Source organism: Rhipicephalus microplus, chromosome 1, assembly GCF_043290135.1.
Source record: "Rhipicephalus microplus isolate Deutch F79 chromosome 1, USDA_Rmic, whole genome shotgun sequence".
NCBI classification, from domain to species: Eukaryota; Metazoa; Arthropoda; class Arachnida; order Ixodida; family Ixodidae; genus Rhipicephalus; species Rhipicephalus microplus.
This window is the reverse complement of record NC_134700.1, coordinates 212,669,546-212,689,576: the sequence shown is the minus strand read 5'-3', so window position 1 is coordinate 212,689,576 and position 20,031 is coordinate 212,669,546. Positions and strand designations below refer to the sequence as shown.

General features: G+C 42.3%; 1 protein-coding gene across 3 annotated transcripts; it reads left to right on the top strand.

Moving 5' to 3' along the window:
• The first annotated feature begins 149 nt into the window (after window positions 1–149).
• LOC142806299 (P2R1A-PPP2R2A-interacting phosphatase regulator 1) lies at window positions 150–19,954 on the top strand. 3 transcript variants are annotated; one of them, XM_075891256.1, is made up of 10 exons: window positions 150–272; window positions 3,100–3,257; window positions 7,328–7,409; window positions 10,298–10,386; window positions 11,324–11,375; window positions 15,454–15,570; window positions 16,695–16,780; window positions 17,968–18,020; window positions 19,205–19,310; window positions 19,740–19,954. In XM_075891256.1, the coding sequence occupies exons 2-10, from the start codon at window positions 3,154–3,156 to the stop codon at window positions 19,942–19,944; spliced, it is 894 nt and encodes a 297-aa protein (XP_075747371.1). In that variant the 5' UTR covers window positions 150–272; window positions 3,100–3,153; the 3' UTR covers window positions 19,945–19,954. The 3 variants fall into 3 exon arrangements, with proteins under 3 accessions (XP_075747371.1, XP_075747373.1, XP_075747372.1); XM_075891258.1 differs by lacking the exon at window positions 150–272 and adding an exon at window positions 458–480; XM_075891257.1 differs by lacking the exon at window positions 150–272 and adding an exon at window positions 571–703.
• The last annotated feature ends 77 nt before the right edge of the window (window positions 19,955–20,031 follow it).

Here is a 20,031-nt window from a genome sequence, read left to right as displayed (position 1 = left end):
TCGCAGTTCAGCGTGTTCGTCGCCTTGTCTGACGAACAGCCAATTCATTTAAATAAAATTCAGTGAACGGTAGTCAAGGAATATAAATTAAAAGATTTCGAAAAATTTTGGGGGGTATTGAGAGACATCTATTGGATAGAAAGAGGAGCCACGTGATTCGAAAGACGTTCTCTTTTTTTATTAATCCGTTTCTGTAGATATTTTTCTCATTTCCGCCAGTCGTGGCTCTCACTGAGATTCAAGGAGTTTCATCCGAAGCCCTCTTGAAAACGGTAAGATCGAATTTTTGCCATTTTATTTAACGGCCGCTATTGGCTGTCAAGCGCGGTGCGTGAATTTTAACGACAGGTGTACTGCATGTAGCTCGGATCACTTGGGTTCGTGGAAATCGCAACGACTCGGTCGGCTGTTACAGTGCTCAAGGGGCCCGTAGTTACCGCAGCCGCTGATAGCAACTCGATAATTTCAGTCGTCTCTGCGGTAAGATAGTTGTGGGAGCCCGCATCTCGTCTAAACGGACTTCGGTGATAATGTTGTAACGGCGGTGATCATTGGTCCTCAGCAGCGCTGGAGACGGTCGTAGCCAATGAGCACATTTGTTATATGTCCGGTTGCTGGTGTTATTTTTTTTCTTTTTGTGCGTGTGTGGTGCGGTGAGTGAGAAAAAAAAGTAAGAAGGACTTCGTACGGACGGCCGGTGGGTGTAAGTACGAGCGAAATTGCTACATATTTCTCGACTGTGTTCGCCTATCGGACATGTTTTTTGTCGACACCTTTATTGGTGCTCCGCGTGAGCTACCCCACGCTCGTATTTCGAGATTTGTCAAAATGGTTGATTGGGCGAGTTGGTGATACATGACTAATTATGAAATGGAAGCGCACAACGTAGAAGCAGACGGAAAGACAGGTCCCTGTCTTTCCGTCTGCTTCTACGTTGTGCGCTTCCATTTCATAATTAGTCGTATTTCGAGGCATTCCTTTTGCCGAAGTCAAAGCTGAAACTCGATACATCATCTCAACTCGTCTCGTTCTTTGCACCGGGACGGAAAGCTTAACCGCGCTCTTCGTTTTCTCGGTTTCGTGGGCTCTCTCGGTGTGTTGGGTAATCATGACATACCGGCCGACGAGGAAAGAACAGCAGATGGAGGTTGATGGATGTCAACTTCGCTGCTTTCCACTCGCGCAGCTTTTCCCCTGCGGAACGCCTTCGAGGCGCTCGGCTGACAGAACAGTTACCAGGCGCACTACTCTACTGCTGTTATTAGCACGCCGCTTCTATTTTGCCTTCTTTTTCCGTGTAAACATGTCCCACAAAATTGTGCAAGCGTCCAAAACGCTTATACGTTTGGTGGTCCTTGAAAAGGTGGTGCGCTCAGCACAGTTCAAAAGTCGGTTCTCTCTTTTTGTCGCGCCGCTTGTGGGCTTTCGATCGTTCACTCTTTTTGTACGCGTGCCTTATGTGCTAGATCACCTCGGTATCTACGTACACGTTAATGGCAGCATCAAACTACCCTCTCATTTGTCCAAAGAGAAGTGCTTAAGTTGTGCGCTTGCTTTCGCCAAGAGCATATCAATATGGCGAGGCATTATTGTTCCGATTCTGCCCGAATCGCCGTTACTACGAATTCTTCTCTCTTCCAAAGATATTCGTTCGAACAATACGTGAGCTTAACCTGTTTCTCGGTAGCAACGGTCAGCCTGGTTAACTATGCGAGATAAACCGCGCACCGCAATTTGGTGACTCTCGGCCATGTACAAACTCACATTCAGCGCTTTCAGTACTATGACGCAGGCTAACATCCCACATCTGCTGCCCTGACCAAACGTGTTTCCTGAAAACTATTGCTTCAAGCTTGCCGACAGCGTGGTGTTGCCGAAATCGCTTCACAAATTTTCGTGTTGTCTCGTACGTGTTTATAGCAGCTAACACTTTAACGCTCTGTAAGAGCAAGATTGCCTCTTTTTGAAGTAATTTTGTTACCAACCAGATTGAAGAACGCTCTACCTACCACATGAGCTCAGCAATCTTACCTCAATCATTGGTATATTCTAAATGATAGTATTGGCGTGTTGACCTAGGATATCCTCAAAACCTATAGTATATCCATCAAAAAAAAAATAATAATAATACGACTGGGAGAGCAGTCACCGTAGCTTTTTTGAGTTATGATTAGAACTGTTGTGCGGTGGAAAAGTAGTAGCTATAACCTAACTAAGCACTGCCGAGTTGTATTCTTCAATATACAAATGACGCAGTTCGCAATCTGCAACGAACACATAAATGCTGGCAGGGCACTTATGTCATTTGTAATATAGGCAGGCACACAAATTCGTGTTTGTCCCAGATTGGGGTGTCAGTCCTTTCCAATGGGAACAGAAAACTTGACGGGCGAATGAGGCTGATGCATCAGCCCTACCCACTCCTTTTTGCCCACAATGATCTGCTCCTTCATTTTAGTCCACCTATATGGGTTTGCAGATTTTACTATACCGACGTGTATTATGCACTAGCTGTTGGAAATGGAGTGAATGTTTATTGCAAAATCTCAGTGTGTGAGAACCGTCAGTAACAAAGGAATTATTTCTTGACCTCATTTCATTCAAGGATCAAAGTAATGTATTTGATCAGCATTAAAGGCCATCTACATTGCACTTAACAAGCAATCGGTATAGTTCTCTCCCTTGCAATGTCGACCCAATGGTTGTTTCGATCCGGGCCACGGTGTTTCATTTCGGTGGAGGTGAAATGGTAGAGGCCCTGACATTGTTAAATGTCAGTGCATATTAGGAGCACCAAGTAGACGAAATTTCTTGATCCCTTTCCTATAATCACATGGTGGTTTTGGCTCATAAAACCCCAGATATAAATCAATGCCTTGGAATAGCAATGACTGTTTCCTCTGTTTGCATGTTGGACTTGAATTAAAAAATACAATAAAACAAAGGAACTGGGCCAAAAAACCAGCTAGCCGTCTAAAGTATTTTCATTGCTCAGTAGGGTGCACGTTGTGAAATGTGGATACTCCTCAGCAAAGGAGCGGGCAGTACGATTTTTTTACTCAAGTAGAATCACATCAAATATTGTCTTCTTCACTGCAGGCGAGTGAAAAACGTGCAGATGACGAACGTAGCGTGAATCAACACTCTAGAAGAATGGACGTGGACCCACCGCCGCCGCCCCTTGGCACAGGCTCTAACTTGAAACGTTCGTCGAGTGCGCCCATGATCAATGTCTTGGGAAACACACCCACATTCAGGTGAGCCCCATAAACACTTCTATCGCTAGTTTCTGAGCCATTCTCTCTCGGGAGCTCCTTGCTTTTGTGCTAACCAACGTCAAGCGTGAGAGGCATTACCTCCTTTCAGTGCGGTGAAAAGCTTTGTTGCCCCAAAGTAACCGTGAAAGGTTGTGTTTTGTGTATTTCACCACTCTGCCTCTGTTGTTTTAGAGCCCAGATGATTTTTAAATACTTCATTATGTGGCCTTTTTAGGTTCAAATATTTATGCGAAGTTCATTTATTCCCTCTCTTGCAAAGCACGTTCCTTTTTACAGCAAAAGCTGTTACGAGATCACAACCAGGGTGGCGTAGTTGTCTGCTGCCACTGGTGTCCGTCACCGCTAACGCACAAAATAAGAAAGAAAAATGAATTCAGAAAAGATATCCTGGATGGAGCGGAGTTTAAACCTGAGCCCTCTCGATGCCAGGCCAGTGTTCTACCACTGAGCCATGCGGGGGCTCGATACTCCAGTGCATGAAAACCCTACACAAATGCCTGTGTGGAAAGGAACCATGTTAGCTTACGCAATATAACTGCGTAGTAGAGTAATATAAGAACCAGGTGCCACAGATTGTGAATTGCATAACCATGTGTTACACAACATGCATTGCATTGCATGTCGGTCATTGAATGCTTCTAACCAATTGCAAAGGGCTCGGCCATAATTCTTCATCGTCATCAACCACCGAATCAATTAATGTAGTTGTCCATACCTTGTAAGCAAACTTGTTTTAGTAGCCCCAAGAGAGTGCAATGGGTTATACAAATGGTGCTCTTCCAGCTTTTGCTGTGACGGTACTGCGCGTTTCGCACAGACCTGGCTTTTTTTTAGCACTTCAGCTGTACAAAGCATGTGTGTCCCAAATTTTCATTTTGCTTATTCATCACGTAAAAGTCCTGGCACAGGACAATCATCAATTTCTAACATAAAGCCACAAAGAAATTCATGAATCCCGCCCCATTGGTTTTGTGGTTAAGGTACTCAGCCGCTGACCTGTAGGTCGCGGCATCGAATTCTGGCTGCGACGGCTGCATTTTCGATGGAGGTGAAAATGCTGTAGGCCTGTGTGTTCACATTTTGGTGCACGTTGAAGAACCCCAGGTGGTCGAAATTTTCTAAGCCCTCCACTACAGCGTCTCTCATAATCATATGATGGTTTTGGAACATTAAACCCCACATATCAATCAATCAAGAAAATTTATGAAGATTTCTGAGAAATGAAAAGTTCAAGAAACTGGTTACATACAGGTAACCCTTTTCTAACGCTTTTGCCACATTGCGGGATTTCACAGAACTCATTTGCAAGTCCCGGCAATGTTTCTGCTTAAATAACCAATGTCACAATAGTGGTATTATTTAGTTAGCTTTGTTATTGTAATACAGACTAGATTAGCAAAAGTGGACAAAATCAATGTTAAAGCTGTGTTTTTTTTTCTGTGTTTTGATTACCAGCGTGGGTAGCATAAGTATTCCCTTGGTTTCTGTGTGAACTTCTCTATTCCAGATTTCTTTGTTTGACTAGGTTATGTTAGGAACAGCCTTTTCTCACTGCTCACGTGAAATGCAATAGTATTTTCAAGCAATTACAGCAATGTAACTTTGCTTTAGGCATAAATTTTTCTCTATTCTCATTAATACTGTGTCTAACAAAAAAGCAAGCCCTTAAATTTACTTTTTTTTCTTCTGTAATAGAGGATGTCATTCTGCACTCTTGGAAGGTAAAACGTCTCAACACCTCTTTAATTTGCTAAATATGGTGAAATACAGCAAAAAAGAGAAGGTGCATGTTTAGTCTTATCACAGTTATGTCATCAAATGTTTTTTTTTTTCCTTTCTTTTTTATTTCTAATGCACCTTGTCATCAGTACTTGTGCATGGGTATATTACGCACATTTCCCCCCCCCCCCCCCGTTTTTGACATGTCGCAACAAAATTGCAAGCTTGTCATACTTTGTCCACTGCATACAGCTTTATAACAGAGTTTAATGTATGTGTTAGAAATTTACAGGAAAATTCATTGATGTTAACTGTTTGAAAAACAAAACAAAAAAAAAAACTTGAGACAGCTTGCATCTGAATTTGCAGCAAGTGGGCTGTTTGTAGACTTACTAAATGCTTTTTTGTCTATTTAGTGGCCATTGTAGAGCAGAAGTAGGGATAGCGCAGCCAGTAATTCTTTCCTGTCATCGGTGGCATAGCTGTTTCGGATACCATCAATCTAGGCGCATTGCTGGCGGCCAGCAGGAAAACGCACATTGACCTGACTAAAAGGAAGGTCCAGTGCGTGCCATATGGCATGACCGTGTGCGTGTGGCCACTTTAGCTTGCCGGCATAGGTTTATGGTACTGTTGTTAATTCTCTACAGTGTAGTTTCAATAATGAGAAGTGTTCACATCACGTGAGTGTTTCTTGGTGTCTCATTTTATTCCGAATTTTTACAAAAAATGCAGTGTGACATGTTTATCACAGGGCATTAGGGCTGTTTACTGTACAGTTAGTGTGTGTGAAGTCTGTTTTATGCTTTTCAGCACTGAAATTTAGAAAATTTTAATAAGTTATCTCACATAATCTCGTGTGTGTGATTTGCTGGGTTGTTTCAGTCTTCTCTTATTTGCGTGCCGTCAGAGCTTTTTTTTTTTTTTGCTTATGGTTGGTTTCATGAAAGTTGTTCTACTGATGCTTGATTTAACCACTGTATGGAAAATGCAGCTGTGTGGTGATGAGGGGGGGGGGGGGGGAGTCGGTTTAAACACTAGGCTTGTGGTGCAAATAGTGAATTTTAGGTTCGAAGTGAATTCAAAGGGAATAGTGATTTCGGTCGAATAATTATGAATTCATTCAAATAGTATATATTGCATACTATAAAGAAAAATGAGCATATCTGTCAAGACCCAGAAAACCTGCACACTTAAAAAATTGAAACAAAACCCATGCAAATGCCATTTTTTGCATCAAATAAAGCGAAAACAATTCGAATATTAGCAGAATTTGACTTCCTGTAGAATGCAAGTGATAGCCTGTGAAATATGTTGCTTTTAAAATGTGCTCCACTTGGAGCATGTAAGACAGTATAACAAGCTTTTAAACTACAAAAATGAATCGATGTTAGGGTAATATCCTCATTTAACCTTAAAGTAAGCCTTCAGGGCATTGCAGATTTCTCCTGGATATTTGTTATCACGGCTGGGTACCACTTTACTACAGTGAAACCACTTTTACAAGGTGTCACATGCGGACTAATTAGCACTTGTTCATTCATTTAGAACAATTTGAAATTTTCAATAATTTAAATTTGATTTGACGTGAATTTCAATACTGCATTGTTCGTTCGAGTATTCAAAGCATTCGAATAGTCTCACAAGTCTACTAAAGACTTATTGGAGATGATCTATGGGCAGATGTTATGATTCTTTAAAGGGACCTACAAGTAGCCAGAACAGGTGATTAGATACTGGTTGAGGTGGAAAGATCGTGAAATATAGTGACAGATTCGTGCATTCATTTTATGCTTTGGGTAGTAAGATTTATATTTTTGAATCGCGTTTAAAAGTAACTAAAAACCGATATGTCAAGCAGCTTAGGAGAAGAGCCCTGATGCTTTCATGCATGCCAAAATTAGTCCTCAAAATTACAATATGTATATTAATATCCATTCGCACTCTATTCTGTGCTGCTTACAAGGTAAAAAGAAGTGCACAGTGAGAAGTGGCACTGCCATTGCAACAGCCAGTGGACCACGTCGAGCCGTGGCGTCTGCATGCAATGAACGCATGCGCAGTAAACTATAGTGCTTGAATACAAGCTTCTCTCATGTTCGCTATTCTCAGCAAGTGTTGTGTCGTGTGTATACGACTTCATATTCATCACAAACAGAAGATATCTGATTAGAAATATTTCGTGGCGTTTTCCAAATTACGAGACACACTGAGTGGCAAGCATTTCGTTGCACCGAAGGAAATCAGTACAATAAAATTAGTCATCAGTACTTTTAATCAAAGTTGTAACCAAGGCTGTTCTTTTTATTTCCTTTGTATGTGTACAACAGGGAAGCCCTCTCTCCACTGGTGCTGAGCATCCCACGAACAAGACGCTTCAGCGCAAGCTTCAGTCCCAACCACTCGCCTTCAGTAAGTTTTAATGGGGCCTTGAAAGTTGCTTGCTTGTCGCTTGTATCTGCCGCATTGGACTATTGGTCCGCCGATGAAAGAAAGAGAGTGCCCAATTTTTGCAAACCTTGACAATTTGCATATTACAAACCTGGCTATCGGAGACCTCAGAACTTGGGAGATTCGTAATGTTGTTGAGGGCGCGCGTGTGTCGGCGAGGGGGGGGGGGGGGGGGGACTGTTATGCATTTTCATTTATTGTTTCTCAGGGTTGCATTATTGTAAAAGAAGACAGCTCTAAATAATTTTTTAAAAATGCATTTAGGTGTCGGCAATCATACTGGTGCTTATTATTATACGGAGTGTGCACATGGTTGCAACTAAGCGGCAAAATGTGCTATTTCCTGTGAAAGTTGGTAGTCCCTCTGCAGTCTTCTTGCGATTTTCCACGTGACTCCAGCTTACTGCAGCGAAAGTGACTGAAAGGGACACTAAAGGCAAATATTAAGTGGATGTTAATTGCTGCAATGGCGGTCCACGAACCTTGTTGTGTTACTTTCGTGCCAAGGATTTGCTTATTTTGAAAATAAATCACATTTTTGGGGTTCGCAAGGCGTTAGCGCAGTTCAAATCACCCACCTGAAAACAGACCTCCTGACATTGCTGTTGCCTTGCCCAACATCTGCCACCTTACTGCACAGCCGCCAACACTAGCAGCAGCAGAGTGAAACTAGCAGGAGCCATAGCAGCAGCAACTGTCATTGAACAATTTTTTGCTTGCTTGGTTCAACTGGGCCTCGATAGATAGCACCACCTATCCAACCTAACTAGGCGAAATTGGAACTCTTGAACCACTCGTGCCATTCCTCATAGTAATGCCAGGTGGCTCTTTTTTTATGAATCAAACAGAAATGGACAAGCAGCATTTTGTTATGTGTTGTATTGCATGGAAAGTTTTTTTATTGCAACTGGTTTGATTAGCAGTGATTAATTATAGTCACATGTTTTGACCTCATTGGGACCATTTCTAAAATGTCCCAGTCTTAGCGCATGTGGTGTCATACATTTTCTTAATTTCTTGTTCAATAGAACGTTGCTGTTCATGATATTACCATTTCAGACATTCTCATACATTCATCTTTCATGCTGACACAAATCGTTATTTGCCTTTTGTGTCCCTTCAAGCATTCCATAAGCAATAGATGAAAGTTAGACTGTTGCCATATTGTCTTTCTTGCTCCTCCAATATGCGGCTGTTGGTGTGCGCTGCTTGGCTTGCTTGGCTGATTTTTAGAGTGGTGGTCAGCTTTATTTGCAACTGTTGGTGATGCAAGAGTGCAAATGTTCGCTCAACCAGAAGCAACAAAGGCAGCAAATATTTTCCATTATGAACAAGCAAAACATATAAATTTATGCATTGAAGCAGTTTAAATTAAGCAGCATTGAAATACATTGAGAACGTGACGAGCCAACCAAACATGTGAAGTTAGCTTGAATCAACCAAAAGCACGAATCACCAAAAAACCGCTGTAACCAAAGAAATGGCGCCCCTTTTCCTTCTTTGGTAGAAAATATTAATTTGCACATTTTGTCCCCCTTTCTGTTGGAGACATGCTGCGTGGTTTCTTCCATGGTGCACTAACATGATGCTTTAGACAAGTGGAACATATTGTACAAGTTTTTGCTCTAGCTTACATGTTTTCATTTCTGAAAAGCAGAAAGTGCTTACTTTTATGCCGTCTTTTATTTCACATGCCATGGTTACTTGTAAGAAGGAATCGTTTGCTGCGGATGCATTAGTTCAAGAATGGGTAGAAGTGGCCCATACATTTGTGCTTAATGCTGTGCAACTTTTTGCCGTCCAAATTCTGCTTTGTCCTACATTCAAGCATAGTTTTCTAGAATGTATGTACAGTGGCGGTCAAAACTTGGCAGACCACGGGAGCGCGTGTCAACTAGCACCGCAGATGACGCCTGCCTGTAAAACTCCAGAGAACGCATTGCACACGCGCGCCCATATTTACCTACCAGCCTGCTAGTTTGCTCTTTTCAACAGCGTTTGCACCGGAACACCAGAAGAACCGCAAGGTGTCACTCCTGCTATTGCCGCGGAAACACCAAGCGATGATATCTTGATGAAAACTTGTAATTTCTACTAGCAGTGCTTGGTGCACGCTGCATTTTGTGCTTTAGTACAGACGCTCCTCAAGACACTTCCACAGAACACCACGAAAAATTTCAGCGAGTATGTCTTCCATAAATGAAAGCTATTCAGTAACCTTGTCACAAAGAATGATTTTTGAAAAAGTCATGCCACATGCATGCCTTCAGCGCAGCGAAGCGTCTGGGACGAATGTGCAGAATGCGGCGCGCACCGTGCACTGCCAGTAAAAATTATGTATTTTTGTCACGATATCATCACTCAGTGTTTCCGCGGCAACAGTGGGAATAACACCTTGCACTTCATCTGGCATTCCGGTGAGCTGGCTGTTGAAGAGAGCGAACAAGCGGGCTGGAACGTAAAAAAGATCGCAGCTGCAAGCTCTCAAGCTTCGTAGGTAGCCGTCGAAAGGTGCCGCGAGGCTGTGTGACATGCGTTCCCATAGTCCGCAAAATTTTGACTGCCACTGTACATTAATTATGGATTAAAACAAGAGAAAATTTTTTAGTGCCATGGCAGGTATATGCAACTGCTCAAAATATTCTTGTGTAGCTACAAATCATGTTTCTTAAAGATAATCTCAGGTCTGATAATGTTTTTGGACGTATCAGTCATTATCAATCTGATCTGCATGCTCGAGTCCAAATTATGCCGATATGACACGATGCGAAGACTGATGTAAAGCACAACTTGCTTTTTGAGAAGGAAACAAAACTACTGGGTCTAATGTCCAACTGACCGCTTTGCAGTCACCACTAGCTGCTGTGCCATCCCGCGTAAGCCAGATCAAGCATGAAGAAGGCATGGATGTCATGATCAGGGAGACTGCCCACGAAAGGTATGCTTTGCACATTGTGGGTTTATAATCATTTAATCAGCGTCTGAAAATGTACCGCATACATCCTTGCTTTAGAGCACTGCGGCTGCAAGCCATTGTATTCTTGAGTCCACGCATATGTTTCAGAAAGAAACTAGGTGGTAATCATGTTAAACCAGAGCCCTCTGATGCGATTGTTAATCTTTTTGACTAATTGTTTATTTGCAAATTCATGATAGATACCTCAGTAATTGGATGATTCTTAGAGGGACACTTTTTAAGCAGAAGGAAAAAGAACATGAAATTTAGAAACTACTGCAATGCCATGCTAGTAGTACATGGCTAGGCAAAATTTCTGTGATGCGTTCTGCAGCCTAGCAAGCTCAAAATGCACCTAGTTGCTTTGCAGTGTATATTTAATAAATATCCCTCTGCATTTGTTAGACCTGGTCTGCAAACATGCACAAAGTTATACAAGGCTCATCAAATAAGTTACTGTGATTCCTGGAACCACCATTAGGCTTTAGTGTTACATGGTCTGGTCTTTTACTGGGTTCAAGCGCACTTATTTAATACGAACATTTCCAAGATGACTACATTTTTCAAGTGTGCTGTATTGAAAATAAAGTTTTTCCCCCTTCATACATAAATTACTTTTTCTGTGCAGTTGTGTAGTTCGTATATTTGAAATTTACCTAGAAATTTGTTTTTTCTTGCATTCCCATTACTTCATAGTCTAGGCTTAATGCCTTCTAATGAAGAGATGGTTTGTTGTGTTCAACTTTTTCTGCTGCCATTTTTAGCATAAAGAAATTATAAAAGTAAGTTATGGGGCAGAGGTTCAGAAAAAGTGGCTTTAGCATGTTCCGCAGACGAGAAGCATAAACATTCTCGACTTGTCCTTGCCAAACATAACTTCTGTTAAATGTTGGCAATGGCATTATCTCACCACTTCCAGGGAGGTGCAGTCGAAGCTACAAATATCACAGTCCTGGGATGACCTTACCTTGGTGAGTGGTCTCAAGCAGCCCTAGTTTCTTGCCACGTGTGTGCCAATGAAAATTGAACTGTGCACCGTGGATATTCATGAAAAAACTTGGAGAATTCTCGAGCTTTGCCTTCGAGAGTACGTCGCAGTAGCGTATTCGAGCCCTATTCACGGCACCATCTCAATTGCTAGCCTGGCTTTGCTTCTCTGGGGATGACGTAGTGCAAGGAAAGGAACGTCTGTTTGCGCATTGACTGTTTCAGACTATCCTAGAATGCCTGTGTGAGTAGAGTGGGGAAGAACCCACTACATGTTCGTTAGGCAGCACGCAATCCCGCGCATCTGCACACTTTGTAGATGTTGTTGCTGTTATGATTAATTATTCCTATGCTCTTTGTAATTGGTGGTTGTCTAAACCAGCCACTGCTTGCTCAGTGCACGTGTTTTGATGCCTGGTGTGATTCTGCATTTCTGCCACACAGTATTACACGCTTTAAAGACACTCCTTACGCTGCATGACATTTGCATAGGATTTGGTTTCGTACACTCGCCATGATCATCTAATGGCACTCAGCTACTGACTCGCAAGTCGCGGGATCGAAACCCGGCTACGGCGGTCGCATTTTCGATGGAGGCGAAAAGGCTTGAAGCTAATGCGCTTAGACTTACGTGCACGTTAAAAAAAAACACAAGGTGGTCGAAATTTCTGAAGCCCTCCACTGCCTGCATCTCTGCTTTATATGGTTTTTTTGGGAGGTTAAACTCCAACAATTATTATTATGATTTGTTTCCGTAAGAATTTCAAGCAGTGGCGTGGCTCTGTGGTAGAACACGTGCTTGCCATTTCTTCAAAACGAGCTCTAAAACATCCCATTAAAATATATAAATGATTATGCAAATTTAACTCTTGTCAGTCTTGCTTCGCTTCAGATTGGGGCAGTATTATAAGATGTACGCTGAACGCGTGAGTGTCTGCTATCAAAGACATGTCACGCTTGTCATTTTAGCATGGTTAACACAGTTTCAAAGCACTGTTGCACACAGATAATCAAACATGTCCGGTTTCGTCCTTGTGAAATCTCTCAAAAGGGACTTTGTCACCAGAACACCATTTTGATGTTTATTGATGAAATGCGGGAATGTAAACGTGAGCCTCCATTCCCCCCCCCCCCCCATCCCCCTGGCAAGTCCTCCAAAAAAGTTATTGATAAATTTGCAGTGAAACCTTGTTAATTAACTCATTTATTTCAAAATGCTGCTTAATTTGAAGTACTTTCGTGGTCCCGTATTTTGCAATGTAAGTGAGCGGATAATTTGAAGCGGCGGTCAGCACAAGTTTGGTTAATCGAAAACTTTGTGTGCCAATTCTCGATCCCGATTTCGCCGCAAACCCGCGGAAGAAACGGCCCTTAAGAGCCACTGGGCAGTGTATGTTAGCTATACTAATAAGTGGTACAGTGAACCCCTTTTTAAGAGGCATGCTCTGGGCAGTAATTCTTGTCTTTTATATAAGGTGCGTCTTATGAGCAAGATACCGTGTATGCATTTTTCTATCAACGTGTATTTTACTGTGGGCACAGTGGTGTCTCTTATACTCATTTGTCTCTTATATCAGTGTCTCTTGTAAAGGGGTTCGACTGTAGCTGAAGCACCCATGCCTTGCTTCTTCTAGCATGAAAAATAAAATTATGTAGTTTAAAACAACAGTCTGGGGATCTACTGTAATATGCGCCTGTGGAAGACAAGACATACTACTTCAGTGCAACACAGAAGAGACGTGTGGGCAGCATGTGGCATGCTTCTCGTAACGTCAGCGTGTCACTCTTCATTCAGTCTATCTGGGAATTTAAAGAAATTAATAAAGGACAGTCTGGAGAAGTCCGTGTTGTATGCGAACCTCCGAGTGCCGGTTGCTCCAGCAGTTCGCCTAGTTGCACAGACGGCGGAGTTCTCGCCTACAACGCCTGCTTCGAAAAGTCGAGTCGAAAGCTTCAGTGGTGATGTTTTCCAGGCAACACACATCGCGAATTTTGTCACAGTGACCATTATTAAGTTTTTTATTTTATGAGTAAGAATGGGCGAATGGGATGCATCATGACGTGCTGACGCAGCGAGGAGCAGGGGACATTGATTGATTTGTGGGGTTTAACGTCCCAAAACCACCATATGATTATGAGAGACGCCGTAGTGGAGGGCTCCGGAAATTTTGACCACCTGGGGTTCTTTAACGTGCACCCAAATCTGAGCACACGGGCCTACTACATTTCCGCCTGCAGCCGCCGCAGCCGTGATTTGAACCCGCGACCTGCGGGTGTGCAGGGGACATGCTGCCCACGTGTCACCACTGTGCTGCAGTGAACATGTCTTGTTTTTTTGCAGGCACGCATTCTAGTTAATTACTTTTTTTTTTTTTTTTGTAAGGACAGCAGTTAGGCTCCGAATTCTCCCTTCTTTTCGGCAAAACTGTGACCAGGCATTGCTGGAAAACATAACCCTCGGAGCCACAAACTAGCCAGCACAGCAAACGACTAGCCCTAATTATTTTGAATAATTTCAAGTTCCTTGCATTCCACTTTTTGTATGTTGTGATAATTTGAAAACCGCTTAATTCGAACATTTCTCACAGTCCCAGTGACTTGGAATTAACGAGGTTTTACTGTATGTTTTGTTGCTATCTCTTTCAAGAAAAATTACGTTCCTGGTTTATGAGCACTCATAACTCTTATTTGAAGGTAATAGTATATCAAAAGACGCCAAAAAAAAAAGCATCAAATACGTGAGATATTGTTGTTGCAGAGTATTGACAACATGGTCGAAAAAGATAGTTCTAGGCTGGCCGATGGGCTCGGGAGCTGACTAACTCAGACTCGCTCGGATTCAGGTGTGAGTCCGGTTGAATAAAATTTTTATAAGTGTGAGTTCGAATGAGCCCGGCTCAGAAAAATTTTGATGAGAATGAGTCTGAGTGAGAATGACCCTAAGTGAAAGATATTATTCATGAGTGAAGTGTGAGTGTGCTCCACAAGTTTTGCCGACCTGTGATTGGTGGGGATAAAGAAACCACTGTTGCGCTATTGTGGATAGCGCTGCGCTCGCTGCCTGTGGTATTGAATGTAAAAACAAGAGCTCTTCTCAACTTCCTGAAAAAGAGCAGATTCTCAGCAAAAGCAGTTAAAATGCAATGTTTAATGTCATTGTAACAAGTATAGATGAAATGAAGTCAGAATAGATGTTGGGTGGCCATGCATTGTTTTAGTGATGCGTTATTATGCTATAATCAAATTGAAACTGTGAGATGTAGTGTGGTACTGGGTTTAGCAAAACAATTATTATTATTTTTTTTTTGCAAGTGATGTAGCGAAAGTGTATATACTAATTTTGTTGATACCCAATTTTCTGAAATTGACTTCTGTGCAGCATCTCTCCTAGGATTAAGGCAGCTAAAATTTCGAATGCCGCAGCCGAATTTTCGTGGCCACAATCTGGGTGTGTTGTCATTTTAGCAGGCAGGTTGTGAACGTGGATGCGGCCACAGATTTCTCTATTTTATTAAGTTTTAGAGATTGTGCTCTGTTTCTCACTGGATTTTTTTTATTATATCAGTCCTAGTTGAACAGTTGTACAATGTGCTAATCGAAATAATGAAGAGTCGTACTGTAAAAACAAAAGGGGAAATCTGTACAGTACTCGCAGATTGCAGCGCCACATCATGTCGTGGCAAATATAATCCCTAAGCATTATTTCAGCTCTTATCTATGTGTTTAAGTTGAAATCATGTTGACATACCCAAATTGAATACTAGAAGCGAAAGTATATGCGTTACGTAGCCCTAAATAGTTCACTACAATCCACAATGACTGTGCTATTGCATATAGCATCCCTCCTCTTTACCCTTGGCCAAGGTGCGTTGTGGGCTCGGGTTAATTATGTTTATTTGCCCAGAATGTGAAGTTCTTGAATTAGGGAAAAATTAAACCCATCCTTTTGCAAAATATGCTAGAGAATGCAACCCTTAGCAATATGAATGCTTGAGTTTTATTTAAGCAGTTTCGGTTGCACTGTTTCTTAATAGGGGTGTGGGGGTTGTCTGCCTTCTGCAGGGTGACGGCTGCCTAGGTGATGGAGGCAAGAGGCCCCGATCTTTGACTGATCCTCTTCACATATTCACGCCACCCCCAGGCATCTGCAATTCCCCCTCCCCAACACGCGCTGGCAAGGTCTGTCCCTTTGATTCACCTTCCACTAGCTCTGTGTCGGCTGACAACTTCGTGTGCGGGCAGAGGCTTTGGGCAGTGGCGCAGCTAGTTGGCAGTCATTCGAGCTGCCAGATATTTTGTTGCCTGAGATGTTGCCACGAAGTTCACTGAGGGGGCGAATTTGATTCCCAGTGGGGTGAAATGCGGGGCAACAGCCATGTGTCTTAATTTAGGCACACATTCGAGAACCTACAGGTGGAACAGCTGCGCCATTCATGCCATTGTGCGCCAAACTTATTTACGTGTGCCATCGCGCACTAAATTACCGGTGTTGCGCCAAACTCGTTTATCAGTGCTACACTGCACTGCAGTGCCTCGATTTCACGAGTGCAACAGACAGGAATCCTTATGTCTAAAGGCTTTCCTGAAACATGGTGTTACTCAACAGGAAAAACTTTTCTATTCCCCTTCCAATGTTTGGGCCTTTCTTTCCTCCGTGCTCCTGGCCATTGGCATTGTGAGCACTGTCTATTGGGCAGGACTTTTTTTTTTCTTTCAATATTGTGATGTGAAGCCCTCTTCCTCAACGCTGTGGCCTTTTTTGGACTTCTTGGTGGGGCATTCTCGCGCTACCCTTTGTGGGCCACTCCATGGCCACTCAATAGCTGGATGTCTACACAAACCTGCCAGGTCACCAGTTTCTTTTTCATATTGTGAACACGTCTTCTGTTGAATTTTCTGGCAATTTTGAGAGTTCTTATTGTTTTTCTAATTAACGTTTGCGATGTATTATTCCTTGGAAGCACATACACTGTTTACTGGAAGTGTTGTGAAAATCTGTTTTATGATTTATATTATAGTGTACAATTGTTTTAAAGAATACTGTGCCCTTTCCAGGCTCCAGTGTCCGGTCATCTATTGTTATGTGAAGTTATACTTTGTTTTTACCTTTAAAAAAATATAGAGGGTAAGAAACGAAAACTGGTAATTGCAGAAAATAATAGCAAACTTTTTAAACTTGTCCCTAGACATTGTTGATGGAAATCTGCTATAGGCTGATCTCATCATGTCAAAAAGTCTTTGTAAAAAGGAGTTAACAAAGGAAAGAGGGAATAAACGACGTGCTCATTTTCTCGGTATTGCAGCAATGCTTTTCCCCATCAATGTGCAACAAGCAAGCGTTTTCTCCTAGTCCCAGCCCAAGTCCTACAAGGAAAGCGTTTGCAACAAGGTTAGTGTCACTTACCTAGACTCTTATGTGATTTCTAGGAGTGAAGCTAGATGCTTTACGTTTGTAGTTTCTTTGCATGCATGGCTGCTTAGGAATGGTTTAGGTTGGTTTGATGTGGAAGCTCATTGTTCGCATTGAAGGCTTAGTGCGAGCCGAGCATTGGAAGTGCTTGCTTCGGTAAGGTGGTATACAAGCTCCTTTAATGTTCTAGAAGTGGCAATCGCCTGGCAGCTTAATGAACTACAGTATGGGCTAGTGAGAAATCATCATTTTTCTAGGCATGATATGAAGTGTTTAAATGCTAGAAGATGCACTGAGGCAAGACACTATTTTTCAGTCCTGTGCCCTGTGTTCTCAAACGGCATCAAAGGCAAACTTTCAGCCACAGACCTTCTGTTCATAGCTACGAAGCAGAATATATGCAAAAATTTACATATGAAGTTACGGATGTGAAAGAACATGTTGCAAAGGCAAGCAATAGTATCAGTGTTCCTACATTTGAAGGTAAAGAAGTATTGCAGTTACAGCAATAGTATCAGTGTCCTTACACTTGAAGCTAAAGAAGTATTGCAGTTACAGCTTTTGAGAAATTACACAGAAGCGAGAATGTTGGGAACAGGTGCCAAATAGATTTTGGATGCATACAAGAGTGGCTGAGAGATAAGCCTATGTGCACACTTTGGGGATCGGGCGTTTTATGTTCATTCCAGGACCTTGCATTGTCTGCTAAGGCACTATCAGAGACTGTAATAAAATAAAAAAATGAGGTTCATTAGTCACATTACCTTTGCAAGGTTCTTCAAGTTGTAAGCAGGCGTCTCTCATATTCATATGGTGGTTTTGGGACGTTAAACCCCACATATCAATCAATCAATTCAAGTTGTAAGCACTCTCGCTCACTCATAATCACTATAGCCAAAGCGGAAATTTTGTTGGGGTTAGACATTAATCTGCATCCTCTGTTTGCTCTGCTTTTCTTATGGTCGTAGGTTGCCACTAGCTCATAGGTACTCTTTGCTTCAAATTGGTTTTGCGACTTCCTTCTTATATTCTTGTTAACGAGCGCTTATGGTAGGTTTATAGCATTTGGGTAGCACATTTTAGGCTTTTTAAACTTCAATAGCATACTTCGCTGTGTAATCATTGACATTGTTTTTCATGCCCTGTTTTTTTCTCTTCTTTTGAAGAAGTCAAAGCCCAATCACCCTTAGGCCAAGCCAATTTCCCGTAAAACGAAAATGTGAGTTGCATTTGGTATCAGCTTATTAATGGTCATGCATTTTGATACGGTTAAACCCCTTTGTAAGATACTTGCACCAGGGAGCAGTTTTTGCAGTTCGTGTGCTTTGTACGATGTGTATCTTAAAAGCAGGCTACCATGTTCTCATTTTCTGATTAACTTCTACCTCGATGTTACCTCACTGGTTTCTCTTAAACCCACTCGTCTGTTACATCAGCGCCTCTTATAAGGGGGTTCAACTGTAGTGCGTACCTGGGTGTATGTTCTAACTAGTAACCGTAATTACAATCGAGGAGTGGTTGTGTACATGGTGTTATTTTTTTCTGTACTTGACAGCTGAAGCAGTCAATGATTTCTTAAAATGTGGAATCAAATTCACAGGGAACAGTTACAATGTTTTCATGTAATATTGATATGAGCGTCATGTGTGTCCTATATACAGCAGCTGGGACTGTACTCAACCAAAGCCTGTGTGGTGAGGAGGGGGCAAGGTCTGGTAGGTAGTGGAAAAGATTGGAGCCTGGACCACTTACAGCCTCACTGCTTGTAAAGCTGTCTAGCTATAATGGAATCATTTCTGGCCCCTTATATGCACACTTCACTGCGGACATGCACTTGGGTTCGCATAAAGTCTGTTTCGTTCTTTAATTTTTTGTACAGAAAATGAATAGTTGCATTGTCATAGAGTGCAGACATCGCGCATGCTGCGTCCTAAGCTTTATAACTAGTATAAACAGTGTTCCGCAAATTGAAGAGCTTTTCGGATTTATCATGCAATTTTTGCCTTTGCTCCCAAAATGCAGACGTACAAGCTTGGTAAGCTTTTGCAAGGTACCGTAATTCCGTGGCTGGTGTCTTAGCAGTGCACCCATACCTCGCTCTATGTATGCCTTTGTGGGTTTCAGCCCCACCGCGATGGTCTAGTGGTTAAGGTACTCGGCTGCTGACCCGCAGGACCCACATATCAATCAATCAATCAATTTGTGGGTTTCAGTCTGTCAGTCATTTTGTTGTCAGTCTCCCAAAACACTATGTTGATACTATTTAGCTGGACTGCAAATATGCCGTGACCCAAGTTTTTCTCATTTTTGTGAGCAGTACAGTCACTGCCTCAATATCTGCCATTCATGCAATCTGGTTTTGCATTTTGTGCCATGTCAATTGTGGCTTTGTATGCCATGCAGTTGACATGGAGATGGATCAGGGAGACTCGTTGCCTGTGCCAACAAAACGACTCAACCTCTCTGGTGGATCGCAAGACATGTCAGTGTCGCACATGCTGCACCACAGGTGGGATTCTGGCTGTGATGTGCACTGTAGAAAAAAGATTGGTGTGCTGTAAACTCGTGTTGTGATTCACAGAAGTCATGTCTGCATTTTCATTCTATGCATTAGTGACACATACATTGAAATTCTTTTTTAATTACTTATCTTGAGTCACAAGTTTTTCATGCTAAGTTCAGTTTGCTTATTTTCATTGAGGTTGTTTATTCTCATTGGAACAGGAACATTTAGTATAGGCATCGTGCTAGAACTTGAGAAGTGCGTGCAAATAATACTGGGATAAAAAACTCTTTGCCATTATTAATAAGTTATGATTACAGGTACTCATACTTTTGTCTTTTTTGTAATGTTTCTTGCTTGTTTGCTCACCTGATCATTATCGTAATGTTGTGCCACTTTTTTTGCTTCCTCCCCGACCCCGAATTCTCTTTCTAGCTTGTCGCAAAGCAGTCTAGAGGCGATGAGCAGCCCTGAGCAAACAGTGCCACAGGACATGGGAGACTCCCTGTCGAGCAGCAGTGGTTCCCCTGGATGCCCCTCTGTCTTCCACCAACACCATCAGTCTTCTTCCTCCAGCGTGCGGTCGCCCCTCGCACCGGCCGTCTCCATCGACAGCCCATGCAACATGGAAGACTCTTAACTCTGCCTTCCACACTGTCCTTCTTTCTCACTTTTTCCTTCTGACACCTTCTACCTCCTTAGTTGCCACCTCGCTCTTGTCCCGATT